The sequence below is a fragment of the Rutilus rutilus genome, assembly GCF_951802725.1.
Source record: "Rutilus rutilus genome assembly, chromosome: 6".
NCBI classification, from domain to species: Eukaryota; Metazoa; Chordata; class Actinopteri; order Cypriniformes; family Leuciscidae; genus Rutilus; species Rutilus rutilus.
The window spans coordinates 18,830,497-18,850,343 of NC_140214.1; the positions used below are offsets into that span (position 1 = coordinate 18,830,497).

At 39.2% G+C, this 19,847-nt stretch overlaps 1 protein-coding gene across 2 annotated transcripts; it reads left to right on the top strand.

Moving 5' to 3' along the window:
• The first annotated feature begins 221 nt into the window (after positions 1-221).
• emilin2a (elastin microfibril interfacer 2a) lies at positions 222-19,631 on the top strand. 2 transcript variants are annotated; one of them, XM_084410590.1, is made up of 9 exons: positions 222-499; positions 919-1,044; positions 2,705-2,892; positions 10,303-12,204; positions 16,825-17,193; positions 17,283-17,336; positions 17,437-17,487; positions 18,376-18,513; positions 18,679-19,631. In XM_084410590.1, the coding sequence occupies exons 1-9, from the start codon at positions 363-365 to the stop codon at positions 19,005-19,007; spliced, it is 3,294 nt and encodes a 1,097-aa protein (XP_084266716.1). In that variant the 5' UTR covers positions 222-362; the 3' UTR covers positions 19,008-19,631. The 2 variants fall into 2 exon arrangements, with proteins under 2 accessions (XP_084266716.1, XP_084266717.1); XM_084410591.1 differs by having other exon boundaries at positions 18,603-19,038.
• Positions 19,632-19,847: the final 216 nt, after the last annotated feature.

Here is a 19,847-nt window from a genome sequence, read left to right on the forward strand (position 1 = left end):
CGATCACCAAATAATAGTTTCCTGTAACAGAGATAAAGGCAGATGTTTTCAATTGAGCTCTCAAACCGTGCTCATTTAAAACACGCTTGGTGGGGTATGCAGGGGCGCTATTGTTTTTGTTTTTTCCGATGACTTCCCCTACCCCCATGATCCACCACCCCCTTCTTCTTTCAGATAGGCGGCTGGCTGAACCCCTGCAGACTAGAGTCCACCTTCAATTTTTCTGACTTCCTCCAACTTTGTCAAACTTAGCAGTAAGTTGAACGCGCTCTCTTTATTCTCTGGTCTCCAGAGCCTGAAACGCTGCTCAACTTTTCTCGCGCTGACACTGCGCAGGTTTTGGACTGTTTAGATTTTAGACAATGAATTACCAGCCAACTTTCCCTAGTGTGCAGTTAACAGTTTTATTTATCATAAGCTTTTCTCTCACTCATGGATATCCCTCAAGTCTGTTCCAGGGCAACGCGTATTCAGGAGCCGTTCACAGGCACAGAAATAAGTAAGTTGCTCAAGAAATGATACGAATGTTAACAGCGGATCGTCAATGAGAATGTGTTTAGGCTATTTGTTCTCTGTATCTCATGATTTACAAATGATTTAACTCACAGCAATCTCCAAGAGTGACGTTTAATGCTATTATTTGTTTGTGTTTAATCGCTAAAACAACAGGCTAATAAGTAAGAGGTCAATCGATTTATTGAACATTCCTCTTCTCGTGTTCATTTAAAGTTTTTTTTTTTAAGTTTTTTTAAAGTTTTTTTTTTTTTTTTTAGGGTGTTAAAAACATTTGCTTTCATTTCGAAAGAAGATCATTTTCACTTTAACACCATTTTTTCACATTCGGGACTAATAAAATTAGGAGTTTGTCTCAAATTATGCTTATTCTGGTCTCTCTTTTTGTATCTGTTTCTTGTACAGAAACTGGTGCGCCTTTATTGTCCAAAAGAACATAAGCTGCGCAGTTCAAGGCAGCGTGGAAAGTCACGTTGAACCTGAACGCGCGCAGTGTCCCGAGCATCAGCCTGACTGTGAGCCACAAATGATGTAAGTACTCGAGAGACCGGGAGGGGCATGTGGAAGTATTGATGTTAGGTAGTTCTCATGCTCCTTATGGACTCAAAGACACTACTAACTACAGCAAATCCATGATTCATGCTAACCCCAGTTAAACATACACAGGAGTTTCTATGGACGACAATAAATAATTCTGAGTGTAAATTTGGCTTTTACAAACAAGAAATATAAAATTGTTAATATTCAATAACTTAGCCAGTTTGGTAAAATATTTGCAGCGCAAACGCATGCGTTCTGTTCTGGAGCAGTGTATGTGAGTGGAACGGAGTGACAGAGATTTCCACGCCCTACGGCCTGTAATAACTCTGGATTTTCCAGAACACGTTTTTTCTTATTCTTTTTTTTTTTTTTCAGAAAACACATGCTCCGATGTTGGGAAAAACGCTTTTCCACACAGCTCACATACTCTAGTCTGGAATGACGTAAACAAAAGCGGAGTGATACAATCAGTAAAATGTCTCAGTGCTCAATACTAAATGTCAGCACTCTTGGAGCAAACTGGTGTTTTTTGTGCTTTAGATTTTGCATATTGTGCAAATTCTATGTCAACACCAAGAGTGAGGTCCAAGATGTACACAAGCTGTTCACAGTTTGTTGGCTTTATATAAATAATATATAGTGCTGCTATATATAACTTTTTGTTATATATAGCACTGGCAAGTGGTCAGTTTTGCTTAATATGTAGTAAACATTTATATTAGGGTACATTAAAGACATTCACTTATTCAATTGAAAGTCATAGTCTATAATTGTTATGACAGAATTGTGATGCTTTTTTAGAAAATGTTACTCGCAGTATTCACAACCTGAGCTTCGTTCCTGCTGCACCACTACTGTCACAAGAAATCATGCAAGCTGTTGTTTGCTTTAAAAGCCCTTTGGGTCAGACAAGTATTTGATTAACTGAATATGTGGAGACTGCAAGGTATTACAGTATGCATTAAACTACACTAAGTTTAAATAATTACAATGGAATTTTGACATACAGGCAATCAAAGCTATATTTAAGGCAGCTTTTGAGTAGCCTATTTAATACAGATTACACTTCAGTGATTGATGTTGATTTCATTATCTTTAACATAAAAAAATGAGGTCACATTTGAGGTCATGTAAGGAATTCAAGGCTGTCATATGTGGCTTTGTCTGAATACTCACTTTTGCACTATAGAAGCATTTCATCAAGGGCTCTTTTGCTGTCATCTGAAGCAACTGTGATTTTAATTGTTTGGCTCAACTTGTGGTGGCATAAGAACTAGAATGATGGCACTTCTAATTGCAGCATTATCCATCAGAAGTAACAAGATCAACATCATTAAGTGAAGCTGAGCAGACTAGGCCAGAAGACTCTTCTTATTAATCCCTCTGTCTGCGCAAGTTAATGCTTGCCTTTACCTTTGCTTTCATCCTGTAATAGGGGCAATGCTTCATGGTCCATTACTCACGGTTCAAACGGTTCAACAAAGTAATAGCAATAAGTAGCTTAAGCCTTGTAAAAGATGGTTTGATCAAGTAATTTTTTTAAATGAGATTGTGGAGTCAATGTTTTTTAATTGTGTGTTGTTGTTTTTTTTCATGTAATTTCATGTCATTCTAATCATGTTTGTTTTGGTTTTTTTTTTTTCTTCTTCAGATACCGTACTCAGTTTCGGCCGACTTACAAGATAGCATACAAGACTGTGACTGAGTTAGAATGGAGGTGCTGCCCGGGATACCAGGGCCCAGACTGCAGAGAAGTGAAAGGCTCTCCAAACAGACAGACAGAATATCCACAATCATACCCACAACAGCCACAGCATGGACAAACTCGACCTGCACAAAGTACGTTGTTTGAAAAAGTATGGAATTTGGAAAATTTGGATTGGGCACATTTTGGCGGGTTTTAAATAGCAATTGGACTGGTTTTGTTACGCTGGTTTTGAATGGATCATCTCTCTTTCACTTTACTTAAGTAACAGCACAAAATAATCATGAACGATTCGAGGGTATGTCGAAAGATACAGTACAACTTACCGAAATCTGTTTCATGTCGCATGTAAATGCTCCATCAGTGTTTCAACCATGAAAGGACTTAAATAAAACAGCGTGTAAACAATTTCACGTAATGCTAACCTCAGAAAAGCCATTTAATGACCATAAACTTGTTAGTCAGCTAGTCTAGAAAAAGCTCTAGAGAGGAACATTTTGCTAAATATATGCACTATATTGCTTATTCATTGTATTTTTACTTAACATATTCTTCTGTATTTATTCTATGTTTGAATAAACCCATTTTTATGATAGTTTTTCAAAAAAGTAGTAGAAACATAACATGCCATTCAATAGTTATAACGTTATTATTATAAAAAACGTCCTTATGTATAATTTAAATGCAAGTAGCCTATACAAATTGGTTAATTTGAACCCTTAATATTATTGTAAAATAGGCTACCAACTGGGGTTCCCTATAGTTTACAGCATTGGTTGAGGCAATTTTTTCCTTATACATTAGCCTATATACAAATTGTTTGATTGTCAAACACGACTGAATGAATTCTTTATCATAAGTGAGTCTCTTTTGAACTTCACCAAACAAATGTGCGTGTGTCAAATCAGCAATAGAAAAAAGAGCAAACAATCATCTAAATCAGAATGTACAAGCTGTTTTGTGATCATGCAACATACAATACAAACTTTATTTCTAAAGCACATTTTAAAACAACCATGTTGACCAAAGTGCTGTACATTGACAAGAAACAATAAATAGACAGGATACAACACCAGACAATACAACAATTCTCATGCCAGATTAAAAGCCAAGGAATAAAAATGTGTTTTAAGTCGCGATTTAAAAACCGGAAGGCTGGGGGCCAGTCTAACATGCAGAGGCAATTCATTCCACAGTCTTGGGGCTGCGACTGAGGAAGATCGATCCCCTCTGCTCTTGAGCCGTGTTTTAGGGACAACAAGAAGAGACTGGTTTATAGACCTTAAAGACTTTGAAGGAGCATGTGGCTTCAACAGAGCAGTGATATAGATAGGAGCTAGTCCATGAAGGGCTTTAAAAACAAACAATAGAATCTTAAAATCAATCCTAAAATGAACAGGGAGCCAGTGAAGAGAGGCAAGACCACATTTAAAGGCTTTTCACACCGCTTTTAACCCCGATTAAAGGAACGTTTCACACTTAATTTAGAATCGGGGTTAGCACCGCCTTTTACCTGGGTTATGAAACCCTGCTCCAGAGCTGGGGGCTTTGGGTGCTCGAGCCCCTGCCCTTTTTCAAAATGAATCAAAAGTGCCCTTCTCAAACAAATATCAATGATAATATTGTGGTCAATAAAACAAAATGCATTTGATAATAATTAACATGACAATGTGTAAAGTAGCCTAAATTCACGTTTATTTTCACGTTTCTGTCAATTTGAGGTCGGTGTCGTTGCCACAACGCGTTGCTATGGGTTGTGTCACTTGCATCAAGTTGCATGTGTCTGCTTCGGACGAGGGTCTGTACGGATCCACTTGTCCGTGTGACACTTCTATCGCGCCGCACTCCACTTCATTCTGGGTGACCTCAAGCGACTTTAACGCGCCCGCAAAGCATCCCGGGAAGGCGCCACTGCATTTGAAAAAATGCTCTCCCGTCATAAAGCTGGCCGATGCCCATCTTTATGCAAATGAGTCCGTTGAACGCGACGCGACTATCCAATAGAAGTAGAGCACATGAAGACTGGGGGAAGTCTCTCGCGGGTCCTTTGTTCTAGACATCCTACTACAAAATTGCTCAGGAAACTTTAGTTCCGAGTAGCGAAAATGGAGGAGAAATTAATTGTGGCGGTTGCAGCATTTCCAAATCTATACGACCCAGTTTTGTTGTCCTGTAGGGACAACGAGCAACGTAATTCTGCCTGGAGGAGGGTGGCAGAGGTCGCTGGAGTCCCTGGTGGGTTTTATGAGTTTGCACAGTGTAAAATAAAATGTTAATTCAACAGATAGGAAGAAGTTGGGTTGGTTTCAAGCAAATGTTTTAAAAACACAACATTCCCCGCTGGCTCAAAATCATTCCCATAGCGGTAAATTTGAGGAACACCCATCAACGTACAAATGAGGGGTTTTGTCGCGTTGCGACACCACCCTTCAGTCATGTCGCAAAAGTGGATCCGTACCGACTCCGGAGCAAGGGGGTAATCCAGCACCCGGAAAGCGTACCTTCTATGGGGGCATCCATTGGCTAACAAGCCATCACCTGCTGTTAGCATTCCATTGACTCCCATTCATTTTTGCGTCACTTTGTCAGCGAATAACTTTACATCTGAGGCGTTTAAAGGCTCCATTTGTCCATTGTTTATTTCTAAAGAAACACGACAATGTATAAAAGGCTCCATTACCTTGTATCTTACACTATGGCCCTGTAGAAGCTGTTTTTGCAAAAATAGGCTAACGATTGTGTCAAAACCAAGCGACTCTCTGTCGCACAGTAGAGAAATTACCGTATAGACAGGAGGAGAAGCTTGCAGGCAATCAGGGGGACATGGAGGCATAAAGTCCGATAAAGTCAATGGAAAAGCCCATAGAGAGTCATAAAGTTGCTCCTGTTCCTAGCTCATGGACACCTCCTACTCATGCTCTCCGTCTCTGCAAGATTCGGAAGGGAATGATTCAGATTTATCTTGGCACAGCTACTAGAAGACTTACAACTGTCAGACAGGTTGCTCACGTCACATCTACGTCGTCAAGCTCAGTTTGAGGCTGCGCAGTACGCTCAGCCATCAGGAAGTGAGTGCTTCTAATCAAGGGGGTAATCAATCCAGCAACCGGAAAGCGTACCTTCTATGGGGGCATCCATTGGCTAACAAGCCATGACCTGCTGTTAGCGTTCCACTGACTCCCATTCATTTTGACAGTGAATAACTTTACATCTGAGGCGTTTAAAGTTTGTCCATTGTTTATTTCTAAATGTATAAAAGGCTCCATTACCTTGTATCTTACGTTATGGCCCCGTAGAAACCGTTTTTGTAAAAATAGGCTAACGATTGCGTCATAACCACGCGACTCTCTGTCGTACAGTAGAGAAATTACTGTATAGACAAGAGGAGAAGCTCGCAGGCAATCGGGGGGATGTGGAGGCATAAAGTCCAATAAAGTCAAGGGAGAAGCCCATAGAGAGTCCATAAAAGCAACGGAACAAAATATTTCAACAACGGTTTCTACTCACACGCTCCGTCTCTGCAAGAAGACAACTGTCAGACAGTTTGCTCACGTCACATCTACGTCGTCAAGCTCAGTTTGAGCAGAGCCCGTCTACGGAGAGCCTGCCCACTCCCTATTAAGTCCTATTGTACCGAATTTTGGTTGTAGTTCCACCAGAGTTCCACTGGGGGCGATCGCCCATGAGTGCAGAATGAATGGGAGTCTATGGGGCTAGACGGCTAAATTTGTCTCTTTCACCCGATTGCCGTTGAGAAATCTCAGATTCGATAGTAGGTTTTGCAAGTTCAACATGGGTTATAGGTCGAAAGTTGAATGAACGAGTACTTATGTCCTTTCGATTTCTCACAGGTTGAGTTGTTGTTGCCCATAACACGCTAGCATCCTGCTAATGAACGCTGATTGGTCAGTGAAGGACTGATTACGATCAGAGATACCGCTTGATGGCATCGTGGCATCCGAAGTGGGACCAGAAACAAACAAAACAAAAACTCGTCTAGCACGTGTATTTACCTGTGTCAGCTGTGTTGTCAATGCCTCGAGAGAAAAGAAAGTGCAGAGCGCGAAAGCACCAAAGTGACTGAAGGATTGCCGTAAAGCAGTATCTCTGGTCGTACGATGTGTATGACGTCATTGACACTTTAAAGCAGCGGTCCCCAACCTTTTTTGCGCCACGGACCGGTTTAATATCAGACAATATTTTCACGGACCGGCCTTTAAGGTGCGGCGGATAAATACAACAAAATATAAAAAAAATATATAAAAAACAATTAAATATAATAATAAACGTGAATCCAATGTGTAGGCTTACTTGCAATTTTATTAGCAGGGTACTCGTAATATCGCGCCTAAAGACAACTGAGAAAGCCTGAACACAAACAAAAAGCCCCCCAAAAGAAAAAAATCTCCATGTTTACGGTGCTGATGCGATGTAAGGGTGGCGCTGCCAATAAAGCACCTAAAAGCTGTCACAAAGAACCGATTTTAAGAACCAAAATTAATTATTATGAATATGTAAAATATAGCAGGAGACATTTTAATTGTTTAATAATAAACAAGTGTTTTCTGTGCAAAGATGAAGTTGACAATGCTGAGTCGATCTTCGCAGTATGCCTAGTGAACGCGCCAGAGAGAAATGCACATTTCATACGAATTAAGCAGAGAACAGTCAGTTTTCTTTTGTTTTGAATTGTTCTGTTTAAAATTAGACATTTCAAGCTTTCTATGTCTCAGGTCTGTGAGGCAAGTAGGCTACCTTATACGCTGAATTTCGGTTAATTTATGAGATCAGCTCCAGTTCACGCGCCCGCGCCTCCGTGTCCTGATTAAATATTTTCTATTATATTTACTTCTTATTAAATCCTGGCAATTGGGTGATGAAACATTGATTAAAATTAAGATACAATTAATACAAAACGAAATACAATTTAAAGACAGGCTTTTTGCTTTCTGTCTGAGGTCTCTGTGAAAGTTTTAAAGCAGTCTTTTTGTGCCGCTTTCAGAGCGCTCACGTCCGTAAGGGTGAACAGTCCCATCCGAACAATTATTATTATTATTATTATATATTTTTTTTTTTGTGAAATAGGCTACATTTCTAAATTAATGCGACTTATAGTCCAGTGCGACTTAGGCTATATTATGTTTTTTCTTCTTCATGACGCATTTTTTTACTGATGCGACATATACTCCGGAGCGATTTATAGTCCGGAAAATACGTTATGTTATATATTCTTTCTGTGAGGCCCGGTACCAAATGTCCCACGGACCGGTACCGGTCCGCGGCCCGGGGGTTGGGGACCTCTGCTTTAAAAGACTTTTTAAAGCAAATAAGTGACTCTAAAAAATCTAACACCCAGCAATGTGTAATTTCTTTGCATCTCCTTTCGAATACAATATTCATTATATAATATAATTACTAGACAAAAAATTATATCCTGAGAAAAGTGGATTTTGATGGGTATACTGCCATAGACCATGCACTCGACCTGTGAGCGCCCTCATATGGAACAAGAGTGGAACTGCAACCAGTTCAGAAGCCGGAAGTGTACTGAGAGTGAAACTTCTCGCCTTATTAGACATTCTCTGGTTTGAGGCTAATAAGCTGGACTAATGCGGGCTCCGCAGCAGAGTTCTTCGCGACAGTCAAAGCGGCATTACGTCATGAAAGTGCGGACTCGTATAGAGACCACGAGTGCTTAGGGTGCCATTTGGGACAGGGCCTAAGTGACTTCACTGGTCTCCGTCGAAGTCTATGGGGTCGCTGTGTCTATTTCTTTTACTGTCTATGCTTCTAATTGACTTCACTTGTCTCCGTCGAAGTCTATGGGGTTGCTGTGTCTATTTCTTTTACTGTCTATGCTTCTAATTGACTTCACTTGTCTCCGTTGAAGTCTATGGGGTCGCTGTGTCCATTTCTTTTACTGTCTATGCTCCGGAGTAGTGTGTGTGGACGGCAGGCATAACCATAGCAAAAGTTATGCGTTTTAAAATGAAAATGCACTAGTGTAAACGTAGGTATTTCACAGTCTGCTCGGGAACTGATGTTCTCCAGCCAAATATAGTTATTTCAGTGAGTATATGGCTCGACGGCAGGAAGGAATAAACCAAACAATTTTTTAACGTTTTTTTTTTTTCAATAATAAAAGGTAGTGTGTCGATTCAATAAAAAATCCACATATCACATATTTTTAAATATTACATAATTAATTGAAGTATAATAAACCGACCAATCGTCATCTGGCACAAGTTCAAATTTCATTGGACATTGTGAAAAATCGTTTGAAAATTAGATGGACAGACGAATTTACATTTATGATGAGATCTGAATCTGCGTCGTTTAAACAATGGATGCTATTTGACTACAAGCACTTAACAAAACCAGCACCAAAAGTCGCATTAATGGTTAGTATTAAAATCACTTTTTATTTAGTCTATATATTGATACACCGTTTACCATTTGATCAAACTATCATAGTTGGTTAAATCTAGCCTACTACTGGTCAAAAATTTGGACACATTACTATTTTTACGTTTTTTTTTTTTTTAAAGAAGTCTCTTATGCGCATCAAGCCTGCATTTCTTTTAATCAAAAATACAGAAAAATATTTCGACAGCCATAACTCCAGTCTTCAGTGTCACATGGTTTTTCAGAAATTATTCTAATATGCTGATTTATTATCAATGTTAGAAACAGTTTTTTAACCTTTGATACTTTTTTATAAAAAGTTAAAAAGAACAGTATTTAATTAAAATAGAAATTATTTTAAGTCTTTACTGTTACTTTTGATAAATTTAGCACATCCTTGCTGAATAAAAATACCCTATTCATTTCTTTAAAAAAAAAAGAAAGAAAGAATAGGCCTTATTACTGACCACAAACTTTTGAACGGTAGTGTATATTGGTACAAAATATTTCTATTTAAAATTAATTATTTTCTTTTTTTTATTCCGAATCCTGGAAAAAGGTCAAAGATTATAAGTATATTATAATAGAAAACCATTATTTCATATTGTAGTAATATTTCACAATATTACCGTTTTTTCTGTATTTTAGATCAAATAAATGTTCTTATTTGCATATTTAGGCCTTCTCTGCTGGCCTAAACACTATCATTCAGAATCACTGTCTTGCGCTTTAATATATTTTTTCCATGAATGTGTATTTATGAATACCCAGGATTAATGTTAACCCCAGGTAAATTATGAGCAGTGTGAAACGTGAAGCGAGATAACCCTGGATTCAGTTTACCCGGGGTTTAGAATGACCCAGGGAGGGTTAACTATTTAAAGTGTGAAAAGCCCTTTACAATATCAAAGTGATGTGTCAGAGGTGAATATACTGTATGCAGGTCATAAAGCGTTCTTCTCATAATGTGAGAATAAAGCGATTATCACTTCGAGAATTTAAATATTTACAGATGACTTCACTATTTACTAAAAAATAATGCTGAAAATAATGCTGTATGACCTATTTATGTTAAATTTATATATAAATATTAATTTATTATTGTCTGTTAATGCCTTAATTTTTTATGTTTACCACAGGGTCAGAACGTCGAGAAACCGGACAATATGATATCAGACGAGGAGCTGACAAAACACGCATGTTGGAGGAAGAAGTGCAGCGTCTCTCTCAGACTGTGCTGGATCTTCAAGCAGCCATGACAGGTATGGCTGAGAACCTGCGGACAGACTTACAGGAGGACACCAGCAAGATGCTCATTACCCTCCTCAATGACAGGACTTCACCTGACAGCGCAAGAACGGGAGGCACGGAGGAGAGTGCGGTGCATTTAGATGGCCACCAGGCCATGAGAGGCCACATTCATGGAGAAAGAGAAATCGAGACGGTGTTGGCCAGGCTCAACGATATGACAGATGCTCTCAAAAGCAAAGACGAAGCTCTTGAGGAACTGAGGGGAACAGTGACAGGGCATGACGGGCAGATCCGAATGCTTATGGATAGTACCTCTCAAGGCCTACCAGTCACAGGTGCTGCTGCTCAAGATATAGACATCCTACAGACTTATATTGATGAGAAATTTGAGAAGCTCAAGAAAGAGATTGTTTTAAACATGGAAGACGAGATGGCTAAGCTGAAAAATACGTGTGATGAAAAGATTCAATTTCTTCAAAAAGCATCTGGAGAAGGAAAGGAAAGCGGCTATTTGAGCCTCACAGATCTAGTGCACAACAAGGAAGCTGAGCTTCGAAAGGAGATCCGTGAGCTCAGATTGGATTTGTCCATGTCAGATGGTGTAATGCGCGCAAACCGTCAAACAGCCATTGGAAAAGACGATAATGACTACTACGACTTGAGGAAGGAACTTGTTCGAGTGGCAGAGGCCAATCGTGTCCTGAACGCCAGAGTGGACAACGAGCTAGAGCATCTGTCCTCGGTAAAGATGGAAGACATCCTTGGTTCACGCATTGAGGACCTGGAGGACAGGATGAACGTCACTGAAAGGAACGCAGAGACTTATTGCTTCTATGTGGATGAAAAACTTACCAAGAAAATTATGGATGAGGTAGCTATGCTACGTCAACTTCTGGACCAGAAACTCAATGCTATGCAGGATCAGTTCACTTCCATGTTGATCGAGATGAGCAACAACTCCTTCCCGGGGATGTCCAGCGATTCTGATGATGCACTGCAAACTCAGGTTAACGCTAACAGGCACCTTATACAGGGGTTGGAGGACAAGTTTAATGCATTTGGGCAGATATGCGCAACCGACTGCAAAACCAACCTACCTACTGATTCCCAAAAGCCAGAAGGTTTGGATAAACTTCTAAAGGTCTTGAGAAATGATCTGAATGCTTTACGTTCTGATTTTGTGAACAACGTAACAAAGATTCATGCATTAGAGGATACTATCAGGATGTCACCTGAAAAACAATTCATCAATGCACATATGCAGGACACCAGCAAAAGACTAAATGCTTTGACTGACAACGTTAACGGCTTGACTGGAGCTATAACGGGATTGGGAGACACAGTTAGTAAATTTAGCCAAGACCTTTACACTTTGAACTCTACTTGTTGCCAGACAGGACAGGTAAGCGTTCCTTCTCTCCGGGTAGAAACTGGCAAACCAACCCACAACCAGATCAAGGAGCTAAAAGACAAAGTGGATGCACTGAACGCTCATGTGGCCACAGAGTTGAGCGTGTGTAAGTTAGACACAGCTGGAGTAGCTGAGGGTGTGTCGGCTGTGGGTGACAGGGTGACGGCTCTGGAGAAGATCTGTGGAAGGTTTGATGGTGGAACAAACAATATCCAGGATTTTTCAGGAGAATTGGAGAAGAAGGTGGCACAGATGAACCGCACTCTGGGCAGTCATTCAGGAGAAATCACAGTGCTTCAGAACTCCCTTCTGAATTTTCAGAGCCAGCTAGCAGGAATGGCTAAGCAGATCCTTAAGGACCATACAAGTAAAGAACAAGGTAAGCTTTCAGATGTTAAAGGCAAAACCCGTTTTTATTTTTTTAACAGGTTAGTGTTGGAAAATGGAAACGGAAGCATTTGAAAGTCAGTCTTTGTATTTGCCTTCCAACTTGTAACTATCAATTCTTGTGGCGTCATCTATTGGGATTGGGTACCAAATGTGGTATTTCCATTAATCTAACAGTGTGGAGTCTATGGCATGCTTTGTTTTGCAGTGGAACCATTCTCCATACTGAACCAATAAGGGGATTCATATACAATAACCTGTTTGCCCCCAAGCTGTTGAGAGGCAGGGGGCCAGCAAAGGTTTCCTGTGGCCTTTGTATGTGCCTGTAATATGTCAAAACAACAGTTAAGCATGTTGGAATGGATCCTTTTGCTTTTTATTTTCACAAATCCTTAGTATGTGATCTTTATGCAACTTGATCAATCATAGTTTTTTTTTTTTAACAACATTACGTGCCTTCTGAAAGCATAAATGATTTATTATTTATTAACTGAATTGCTGAAATGTTTAACTCACTTTTCTTTGATCAGTACATTTTAACTGATGCAATATATATACACACACAACACAGTAAATATACTGTACATAGCTCACAGTATGTTTATATTTAGCGTCACAGAAACATTGGTCTTCAGTGTTCAGTGGTCTTTATGAGTGGAGAAGTTGTGTGGTCTTCGAATATCTTTTAGTCATGCCCAGCTTTCTCCGCCCATAACATTTAGAACTGGCGAGCGAGTTCAGTTGCAGGCGGATCTGTTACTCATTAAGCTGCAAAGTCAACGTACGGGCCTCAGGAGGTGACGAATTCCCACACCCCTCTGCAGATGTTCAGCTATGAGATGACTGTGATGTCACTAGAGAACATAGATTCTCTTAAAATTCCCGTTAAAGGGTGATGTCATCATTCCTGATAAGGGTGGAGGTCCGTCTCTTGCAGAAACAAAAGCCGTTTTCCCAAGTGCTCTGGCCAAACAGCAGACAGACTGTGTTGATGGGCCCATTGTCAAAGATCTGTATATATTTAATTGTAAGGGCATTTATGCAGTGTTAAAATAACCAATTAAAGCTAAATCCGCTGTAGTCGGAAGACTGTAATAAAATGCTCTGATAGTTTCCTTCACTATTTGTTCAGCACCACAGCAACAACGCTACTGAATCTATAGTGCAAAAGAGACAGTGCAACCACTGTGGCTCAATTCCCAAACATATAACTCATATGAGCTGGTTCTTTTTAGCGAATCAAAAGCACAGAGCGCAACTAGTGTAGACTGCCAAAACATTGAGTCTTATGAGCCGGCTCTTTTTAATGAATCAGACACATGCAGCTGAACTGTGATTCTTAAAAACATGTAGTTAAAGATGCACTTTAGTTTTGTCAGTGGAATAAAAAAAACATTGAGATATGTAAGATCACATTGTGTGTTTAGTATTGTGGTGTAATATATAGCATACTATTTAGGCTAATTATTGTGCTGCAGTGCATGCATGTTGTCTCTAAATAGACTGAAAACTCTGTGTAAATCCTTTTGCAAACAAAAACAATACATTTATCTGTTATTGACATTAACTCATAATGTGGCAATTCAAATTCCATTTCTTTATTTCCAAATTACTTTTCCTTACAAGTTCTAAAAAAGATTCAGTAATGGAACTGGAATCGTTAAAAGGAATCCATTGGATCTTTCTTGATTCCCATCCGTAGTTATGGGACATGATACAGTTAAAACTTTCAAGTCAGAAACACAATAGCCCTTATCCCTGAATAGCTTCAGCATTACTCAAACTCTTTGGCCGCTGATCATGGCAGAGGCACATTGCACAATACTGGAATGGCCCATCCTGCAGTGTGTTTGTGACAAACCGACCAAGCTCAGTTTCTTGTAATTTACTCTAATGGCTCTTCATTGATTTTTCATTAGTTTCTTCTTCATGGTTCAGGGCATCAATTAAGCCTGGGAATGTTTTTGAGGGCTGCATAGAAAACACCCTCAACTAATGATGATTCATTTTTCTGGCCGCGAATCAGGCGTGTTCAGAAAACTCCTCACTGTTTGCTTTGGAAACAATGACTTAATTTCAGTTCTTGAATACATTTTGAACCTTTCCATGTACTGTGGAAACATTTGTTAGGCAATGATGTTGTTTGGCATTCTCTTGATACCCCCCAAAATGGATATGAACTTTGAATAGTGTCCCCTTCCTCCCCACACTCTTATCAGCCGTGTCCTCGTTCCTTTCTCTCTCTTCCTGCTGATTAATATCTCTGTGTCAAAAGGATGTCAGGGAAAGTCTTTCCTGCTCTCACTGAATGTGTTTATACTCTTCTTTTACTTCATGTAACATTGTGTGAAGCCATCAACAGACTTTTATGTGCCAAACTTGAAGGTGTTCCCATTTGGCCCGAGGTTAAAGTTCCTCGGGGTCTAGATAAACCAATGTGGAAGTTCTCAGACTGGATCAGGCCAAAAGGTCTGATCATTACAGCAGGGTACAGTTCACACAGAACACGTTTTTCCATTCCACTGCGCTACTTTTCCATTGTTTTTCAATGTGAACGCACTAGACGGACGTTTTTTAGCATTGCGCTCACGTTCCATGTCTTTTACAGCGTCTTGTGCTTGACACGGCATTCTAAAAACGTGGCGCTCAAGTTAAAAGTTGTTCAACTTTTAAAAAACGCATCTCTAGACCTTGCGCTTTTTTTCCCCGTTCAACTGCTGATTAATATCAGCCAAAACACATTCCGTATGAATTTCACGTTGTGTGTTTGTGTTCATGTATCCATGCAAAAAATCACCACACCCTGAGGAGCTTTTTTCCTTCCAAACCCAAAACTGTCAACAGAAAGACCATTCAGATCTTCCATTCATCATCTAAATATGTTTTTAAATAAGGCTCTCCACATCACAGGGTGGTGAATCCTTAATTTCAGTTGAGTGCTTTTGACTCATTAAACCCACAGCTATGAGTCCCTGCATCCAGTATTTAAAATCAGCATCTCCATGATTTACACTGAAGCATGTGTTTGTCTTGCTGCCGTGAGGCATTATGCGTGTGATGAGTCTGTTATTTGCTCAGACTGCCAAACAGGCTTCTGGGAAACCCACAGATAGATGCATATTATCCCTTGGGAGATTTAATGTATGTGGGTGGGAATGTGTTTGTGTGAAATCCGATATTTGGGCAACATCTTAAATGCAGACAAACGGCACTGACGCAGGATTTTAGCTGTGTCCATTTTGCCAGTATGAGTTGATTAGCTTTGAAGTGAACCCATGGGACTCAAGCTCCGCCCCGCTTTTGAATCACTTCCTGCTACAGCCAATAGAATCCGGAGTCCAAATAGACCCTAATGTCAGGAATGACGCATTACACTTCTCAATTTAGACAGCAGCATCTGGTAGGACAGGAAAGTTGTTTTCTCACATCGCTGTAGAAAAGCTTGTAACCCACTGTCAGTGAAAGGGGATAAAAGAAATAAATGCAAGGTTTTGGAAAAGAGTGAGAGAAGTGTAAGATCTTGAGGGCTGGAAGTGTAAGCTGGAACAAAAAAAAAAAGATTTTCTCCCTCATTAGACTCCAAACTGACAGCACTGCATAACCAAAAGCCTTTATGACCAAAGTGTGAAGTTCAAAAACACTTGAATTGAACATTTAAAGCTCTCTGTGGTGTTTTATTTACAAGCATTGGTAAAAGTACTTTGGCTGAAATATTAGTAAAATCAAAGGTTAACAGCTTTTACAATTTGTGTCCAACGCCATTAAAATGCTTTATAGATGCTTTTAAAAAGAGGGCTGGCAAGCTGGCATTCCTATAACATTAGGCTACATTTTGTGTTTGGGTCAGTGATGTCCTGTTTATCTAATAAACGGACAGTTAACTCAGAAATGAAAATTCTGTCATCATTTACTCACCCTCATGTCATTGCCAAACTGTATGACTTTTTTTCTATGGAACACAAAAGAAGATATTTTGCCGATATTGTGATATGTCTGTTTTTTTCTCTCTCTCTCCATACAATGGAAGTCAGTAGTGACCAAAACTATTTACCAGCATTCTTCAAAATATCTTATTTTTCAGTTCCAATAAGTCACACAGGTTTAAGAAGACATGGTCTTTAATCGATTAATTTCACAAAAACACATTCAAAATGCAATTCACATATATATTAGAATGACTTACACATCTTCTATAATGATGTTTTAAATTACTCAATAAAAAATTATATTGATATTTTAGGGGGGTATAAAGTAAAAATGTAAGAGTCGTATATCTGTCCAGTGTCCATAATGAAGAAAAAACGTTAACGTCATTAACACACGCACTCACGCGCAAACACAAACAGCCATCAAATTTTACATTTTTGATAATGAATACAAAGAGCACATTTCTTGTGTTCTTGCAACTGTCTTAAATATTTTTCAAAACGTTTTTTTCCCCCCATATCGTTGACACCATTTTTTTTCAAAAATAAAATATATTCTAATAAAAAATATATTTTGAATTGTAATAATATAAAAAAAAATGTACAGACCCTTAATTTATTGACCTGTTTATTTAATGGCCAATTGGGTCTATTATCCTAAATCTCTATTTTATTTTTTCTCACAGGACTGCCTGTTCGACAAGCGAGACCGTCTGTCCCACTCCCTGACACTAGAGCTCCAACACAACCCAATAGACCGTATGTTCCTCATATCCACATACCTTTGATCATACCCCATAGAACAGTGCCAGTCCCCACTGGCCGACCCCATGTGCGCCAGCCATACGTCCCACACCAGCCCTACTTACCTCAGCCACCCAGCAACCCCAGGCATCCCATCCATCCCGTTCAACCCCACCAACCTGCCGTACACCAGCCAGTGGTGGTCACGGGGCAAGCTGGCCCACCTGGGTATATGCGCAGGGTCACGGTCAGACGGGATCAGAGCTCAGAGGCCTCAAAAACACCTGTGAAAGGATTTGCTGGTGCGCCAGGTATGAAGTAGAATTAATAATAGAAATGTTTGGAAGCTCATGCTTGAAGCATCACAACATTAGATCGTTTTCCCCCCCTCTTCCCATAGGTTATGCTCCTGTCAATGCTGTCTCATATGATACCAAACAACCTCATTCATCAGGTATATTTTTTCTTTCTTTTCAGTGTTTGCTTTATAACATATTTTAGGTGAAAAAATTGCTGAAAAATGACATAATTATGAGTATTAATTCTCATTTCAGTTGCCCATGTCCCGTGGAATCCTGCATATCAAAGACCCATTGCTACTCCAGGTAACAAGTTATAATACAATAAAATAGTTCATATCAGATTATGTTGTAATAAAAAAGGATTTTGAAATATTCCAGCTATTTACAATTTCGTAACTTGTGAACAGGGTCTAAAATGAACACTTGCCAAGTGCAAGTTGCAAGCAAAAATGGGCTTTGGCGAATTCCTTGTCAGTGCCTGATAACTTTATTAGGAACTGCAACGTAACACATGGGAAAATGGAACTGATAGTCAGATGGAAGTGATGTGCATGATTCAAATGACATACTTCACCATCAAGAAAACTCTTAATGTGGGTTGGTGGGGCCTTCTAACGACTTTACTTAAATACGTTTTTCATAGCATAGACCTTAATACATTGATTTATGCCTTGTGTATTTGATTTATGCTTAAAACTCAATGAATTTGTCAGTTAAGTTAAATAAATTTAAGTCAAAGGCAGTGTTGTTATTGATAACTAAAAATATTAACAATTGTTTTGTTAATTGAAATATATCTGAAATAAAATATAAACAAAACAGACTGAAATAAAGTAAGTTCAAGCTGAAGTACTAATGACTATATCTGAAATATAGTGAAATAAAAGCTACATATTTAGAAATATAATAAAATGACAAAAGCACAAAATTAAAATAAAAAGTACAATATCAAATTCAAAATATTAATACATTCTATAATAGTATAAAAAAGAATAAAACAAAATAAGATACAAACTGCTTAATCATTTTTTGGTTTTATGGCCAATAAAACATTTCTGACTCACCACTGGCAGGTATGTCAAAGTTAATTTTGGACTCTGCTTGTAAAGATCAAAATATATTTGTCAAGATCAGAATGAATGTCTAACCCGAAACATCTCTCAAACATGTGATGTCTCTTCTTCCCAATAGTGTCACAGCAGAACTCCTTGACGGACCCATTTTCTTTCTCTGCTGGCCTTACACAGCAAACTTTCTCAGGGGACTTTGGTATCATCCGCTTTAATAGGGTGCTAGTCAATGATGGAGGACACTATAACCCTCAGACAGGTAAACAGAAACCCTCAAACTCTATTTGAGATAAAAGGTGTGTTTCCTAACTGGTTTTACTTCAAGAAGACATTTTTGATCGTTTTTAGAGGTTTCCCGGTATGGGCTTTCAGTGTACAACCGATATCCTATTTGGCCGCTGATGTGTCACCTCCCCTCCTGCAGGGATCTTCACGGTTCCCATCGACGGCCGTTATTTGGTGACTGCTGTTCTAACAGCTCCGCGGGGCGAGCATGCAGAAGCTGTGCTCTCGGTGTCCAATCGCAGCGTGCAGAAGTTGGACACAGCGGGTTACTGGAGCGGCCACCCGCGGCTGACCCCAGATCAGTGCGCGTGTGGGGGGTCTGCGTCCTTCAGCCTCATCCTCCCTCTCCGGCGAGGTGACACCGTGGCCTTGGTCCGCACCGCCGGGAAGCTAGCGATCTCAGAATCTAGAGAGATCCTCTCCACCTTCAGCGCTATATTCCTCTACTCCCCGCAAGCAAAGAGATAACCCCGTCACTGAGAGGGTTACTAATGTGACTTTTAATGCAAACTTAACCATTCAGAATGTTGCCTTATGTGTAAAGGTGTAGTCTCATTAGCAACATTTCGGCAACATTTTCAAGGAGGCGAATTGGCGTGACCAACTTGAACGTATTTGCGAAACCTGCAAGGGGAAATATTTCAAATTCCCAATCACATGAATTCCTATTGAAATGACTGGATTTGGCCTGCGAAAATTTGCTGAAAAACTGTAAATGTGACCGCACCTTAAGACTACGTAATAGTTTGGTTTTGGTTATTTATCAGAAGCACAAGATTGAGTTGTGTTACTTAGAATTTTAAAGGTGGAGTGTGTTTGAGGTGTTAAAATATCAATCAGCAATGCACCAAGTTGGTTGCCAAAGAAACTGAGCATACCATTAGCTCTAAGTAGTAATCCGTATATTTGCAACAATCTATATAGTTTATTGTAAAATTGTGATCTTAAAAAATATCTATAAATGTAAAAGCAGGTTTATATATTTTTTTTCAACATTAAATTAACAAATGCATACTTTTTTATCCTTTTAAAAATGGTTAAAGTTCAGTTTGAATATCACTTTTACAACAAATATTTTTATCTATAAAAACTGTAATAAAAATAAGATACCAAGATTGAAGATTCCATGTGCATGTTATTTTTAGGGTATGGGACTTTTTTTTTTTTTTTCAAAAGATGATCAAAAAATATAACAAAATGTACTTTGGGTGAGACAAAACATTTGGGTTTTTTTAACAGCAAAATTCACATTTGGGTGTGGAAAATTAAAAACTGATCTGTCGTCTTTAGCAAGAAGAAGCCTACATT